Source organism: Colossoma macropomum, unplaced genomic scaffold (genome assembly GCF_904425465.1).
Source record: "Colossoma macropomum unplaced genomic scaffold, Colossoma_macropomum, whole genome shotgun sequence".
NCBI classification, from domain to species: Eukaryota; Metazoa; Chordata; class Actinopteri; order Characiformes; family Serrasalmidae; genus Colossoma; species Colossoma macropomum.
Window position 1 is genome coordinate 267059 of NW_023494875.1, and position 3516 is coordinate 270574.

Below are 3516 nucleotides of genomic sequence, written 5' to 3' on the forward strand. Positions count from 1 at the left end.
CTCATTAGTTAGCTTCTATCAATGCTACACAGAAAACATGTCCATTTATCTGCCTCGTGTTCATAATGCATCCATGGTAACTGTGTTCAAACAGAATCTTTCACCACCTGCAGTATGATCTATTCATTATTTTAATGAGGTTAACATTAGATGCTAGTGGGTGGAGTGGCATGCCTTGGAAACATTAACATGTTTAAGACATAATAGTAGTGAGTAACCAAGCAAATAACATTGTATTTGTTTCATTAATTGAATTTAATATCGGTATGAGGGGCCAGGTTACTTATTTTGCACTGGTGCCCATTAGATCCTGGAATATGCAACTCTTTATTTATGCCTTTGGATTTATTAAGTTAAAATATGGACCGTAGCCCCATTCTAGTACATAAGGTGTTCAAGCAGACAAAATAAAGTCATAGGTCATTGACTTTTTGCTTACAGGTCAGTTTTATTTGCGCTTGCCGAGATGAGAAATTAAGTACACACTTAAAAACAGATGTTTTTTCAAGGGTCCTTCAGTGAAGGCAATGGTTCTGCTTAGAACCATAAGTTTTATATATAGTCATTTGTATGCTTAAATGGTTCTTCAGATTGACTGAGAATGTATTGTATATGGTTCTATATAGATCCTTTTTGAAAATGGTTATATATAGTTGTATACAGCACCAAAAAGGGCTCTTCTACTGTTACGGTGTCAAGCTCGTAACAGTAGCTCAAACCATTTCAAACCAGCATGGCGGAATGCGAAGCCCTTAACCCTCCACATTGTCTACAGTGTTCCTATAGCCTGCAGTTGCTCTTATGTAATGCTGTTTGGTTTGAAGACGTGGGGGTCTGTAATGGAGGTAAAGTGGGGGTTCTGGAATATCAACAACTGACGGGAATTTAACGAGAAACACATCGTGCTAGGTCCAGCACCTAAACAGTCATAAAGTGAAAACGTAGTGGGACGTGTTGTATTTTAAGCACCGCGGGCGTTAGTTATATGATTTCGAAATCGCACAACGCGCTCCTGTCTCCCAGTCAGATGGTACATTCCGCCTGCTGCGTCACCCATTGTTTACAAACCAACGACCGGAGCTGCTTTCTGTCGGGCAGCGTGGTGAACGTGGACGCCGGCAATTTGCGCTGCCATTCATTTGGTTCGAAAAACCAGCGTCCAGACTAGAGATAAACACGCCAAAATGCCTTGCCGAAAGGAGAACTACATCTTTCTGGAGCAGTCCGTCACGGTGGATTCTAAAGAGGTGGACGCTCTTGTGACAAAAATCGGCGAAGCTTTACAGCTTCACAACAATAGCGCCAGCCAGACGATGTCGTGTCTGCACGGTCTCGCCAACAGCAGCAGCAGCAACAGCGGCGGCGGCCACAGCAGCTCCAAGCAGAGCAGTGGCAGTACGGGCAACCCGAGGCGAAACGGCTGCTGTATCCGCCTCCGGAGCAGAAATTTACGGAGCCGAGCAAGCCCGTACAACATACCGGGATCCAGCGATCAGGAGTGGGACCATTTTAAAACGTGGAACCGAAAAGGAATCGATGTTACGAGTGGCGAGGACGACCCCCATCAACTGCTCCAAGAACTGATATTGTCTGGAAATCTGATTAAAGAAGCAGTCCGACGACTTCAGTTCTCCTCGGAGTCGGAACACGATTTCGCCAAACAAATAGACTGAGATTGCCTTTGAAAACGCAGCACGGGCTTTTCACTCTCTTCACTGGCGTGTTGGTTTGAGCTGGCTAGGTGATTATTATACATGTGGGGGTGTAAACGTCGTTAGCTGGCTAGATGGCTAGCTAGCTTAGCGAGTTAACCAGCTAACACGACTTATAGTCATACGTTGATGTTTTCTGGAGGTTTGTAAAAATGAACTTTACTAAAAACATAATGTTTTGTATGGTGTCGGGTAGAAAATGGACCTGAATCTCGGCCTTTGGTTACTCGTGTTTTTGTTTGAAATTCTGGGTCACTGCAAACAGTCATACTAACGTTAGCTGTGACCAACGTCTCCTCTCTGAATGAAATGTGAAAGACAGACTGTTTGTCTTCAACTCCACACACACACTGTGTGTTCATTTGTGTTTTTGTAACCGTGTTACTGTCTAGCAAGCTGATGACCTAAGTTACCAAACGTATGGTGTACCTCGTTCGAGTAGCAAATCAGAGGTTTGGCGCTGTGTGCCCTCGTTAGCCGAGTGTACAACATGAAAGCTCGATGCCTCATTATGGCGATGGGCCATCAGCTGGGACTCGCCAACATTTTGTTTATGCTCAGTCTGAACAGTGAGATGCCCCCTTTCACTGTTTGTTGACTTTTTTGGACTCCAGAGGGCCTTTTTTACACATCACGTGGACTTTTTTTTCTCCAGCGAGTTTCATTGTAGGAAATATATGGACTACATGGGCATTTTTGAGTATAAGCCCGGTACTTGGGCATTTTTGAGCTTAAGCCCAGCGTTTGCTATCTGAATGGGAGAGACGTGGAGACTATCAATCAATCACAACAGAGACACTGGTGCTTTTAGGATTCCTGCGTGGAGTTCGCTTGTTTCTCTGCTTTCACTCTGTACACTGTTTGTATGCTTCGTAACGAAGTATTTTTTAAACAGTCCTGATTTTTTTCAGGCAGTTTGGTGTCTACAATAAACACGGTGTCTTTTTCCATTTGCCTTTTTGAGTCTCTATTGTACGATTTTCTCACTAACGCTAAGTGATTCACGTGTCTTTCTTTTAATCGACTTACGTTGCTAAGTTAAAGGGTAATTTCACCAATTTGTCAAATATTTTTGCATACCTAAATCATTTAAGATGTAAACAAAGTCATTCAGGGTGGTTGGATGTGAAATTGGCTATTATAGAGAAAATTACCGGATCAGAATTGTTTACAGTGGCGGTGATAGGAACCAAACGTCCGAAGTATTTAATGCCTCCAAAAGCTGACTTACAGCAATCTATGAAACTGTTATTAATATGTTGCCTGTTATTATTTAATCTTTTTTTCATGATAGGTTTGAGAACGTTTTGGCCCCAAAACCCTTTTTCTTTTAAACAATTTACTACACTCTTACCATTATCAGCACTATATATAAAACTAAGAAGACATGTAGGTTCCCTGTTGTTTTGGGTAGTAAATAAAAACTGATATGGCTATTGCTTTGTAGACCTTGACCCTTGGTCCCTTTAAAAGACATCATTCTTTAAGAAAGTGTGTGTGTGTGTGTGTGTGTGTGTTTAAGATATGAGTGTTTTCACCAGTTTGGAGTGGGTGTGGGGTTCGAATAATGCAGATCAGCACATATTCACTTATCTTCAGCCTATCTGTAGAAAGTTTTATGTGTAGGCCTGAAAGATAAACAAGTAAATGAATTTCTTCAAGCCTTGCTTGGCAGATCCTGTGATCTGAAAAATGAACATGCAAAGCATATCCGTAAAATAACGCCTTTGAAGATAAGAGAGAGATCTTGTTAGGGTGGGTTTCTTTTAGAAGAAACAGCTACCACACGATCAACATGAAGCCT

At 42.0% G+C, this 3516-nt stretch overlaps 1 protein-coding gene across 1 annotated transcript; it reads left to right on the plus strand.

Moving 5' to 3' along the window:
- Positions 1-799: 799 nt before the first annotated feature.
- Positions 800-2667, plus strand: LOC118800379 (glycogen synthase kinase binding protein). The gene has a single exon (XM_036560587.1). It carries the CDS (start codon positions 1185-1187, stop codon positions 1671-1673), a length of 489 nt encoding a protein of 162 aa, XP_036416480.1. The 5' UTR covers positions 800-1184; the 3' UTR covers positions 1674-2667.
- Positions 2668-3516: the final 849 nt, after the last annotated feature.

Excerpts from the sequence above, each read along its gene's own strand:
- LOC118800379 (XM_036560587.1), top strand. The coding sequence starts at position 1,185 with ATGCCTTGCCGAAAGGAGAACTACATCTTTCTGGAGCAGTCCGTCACG.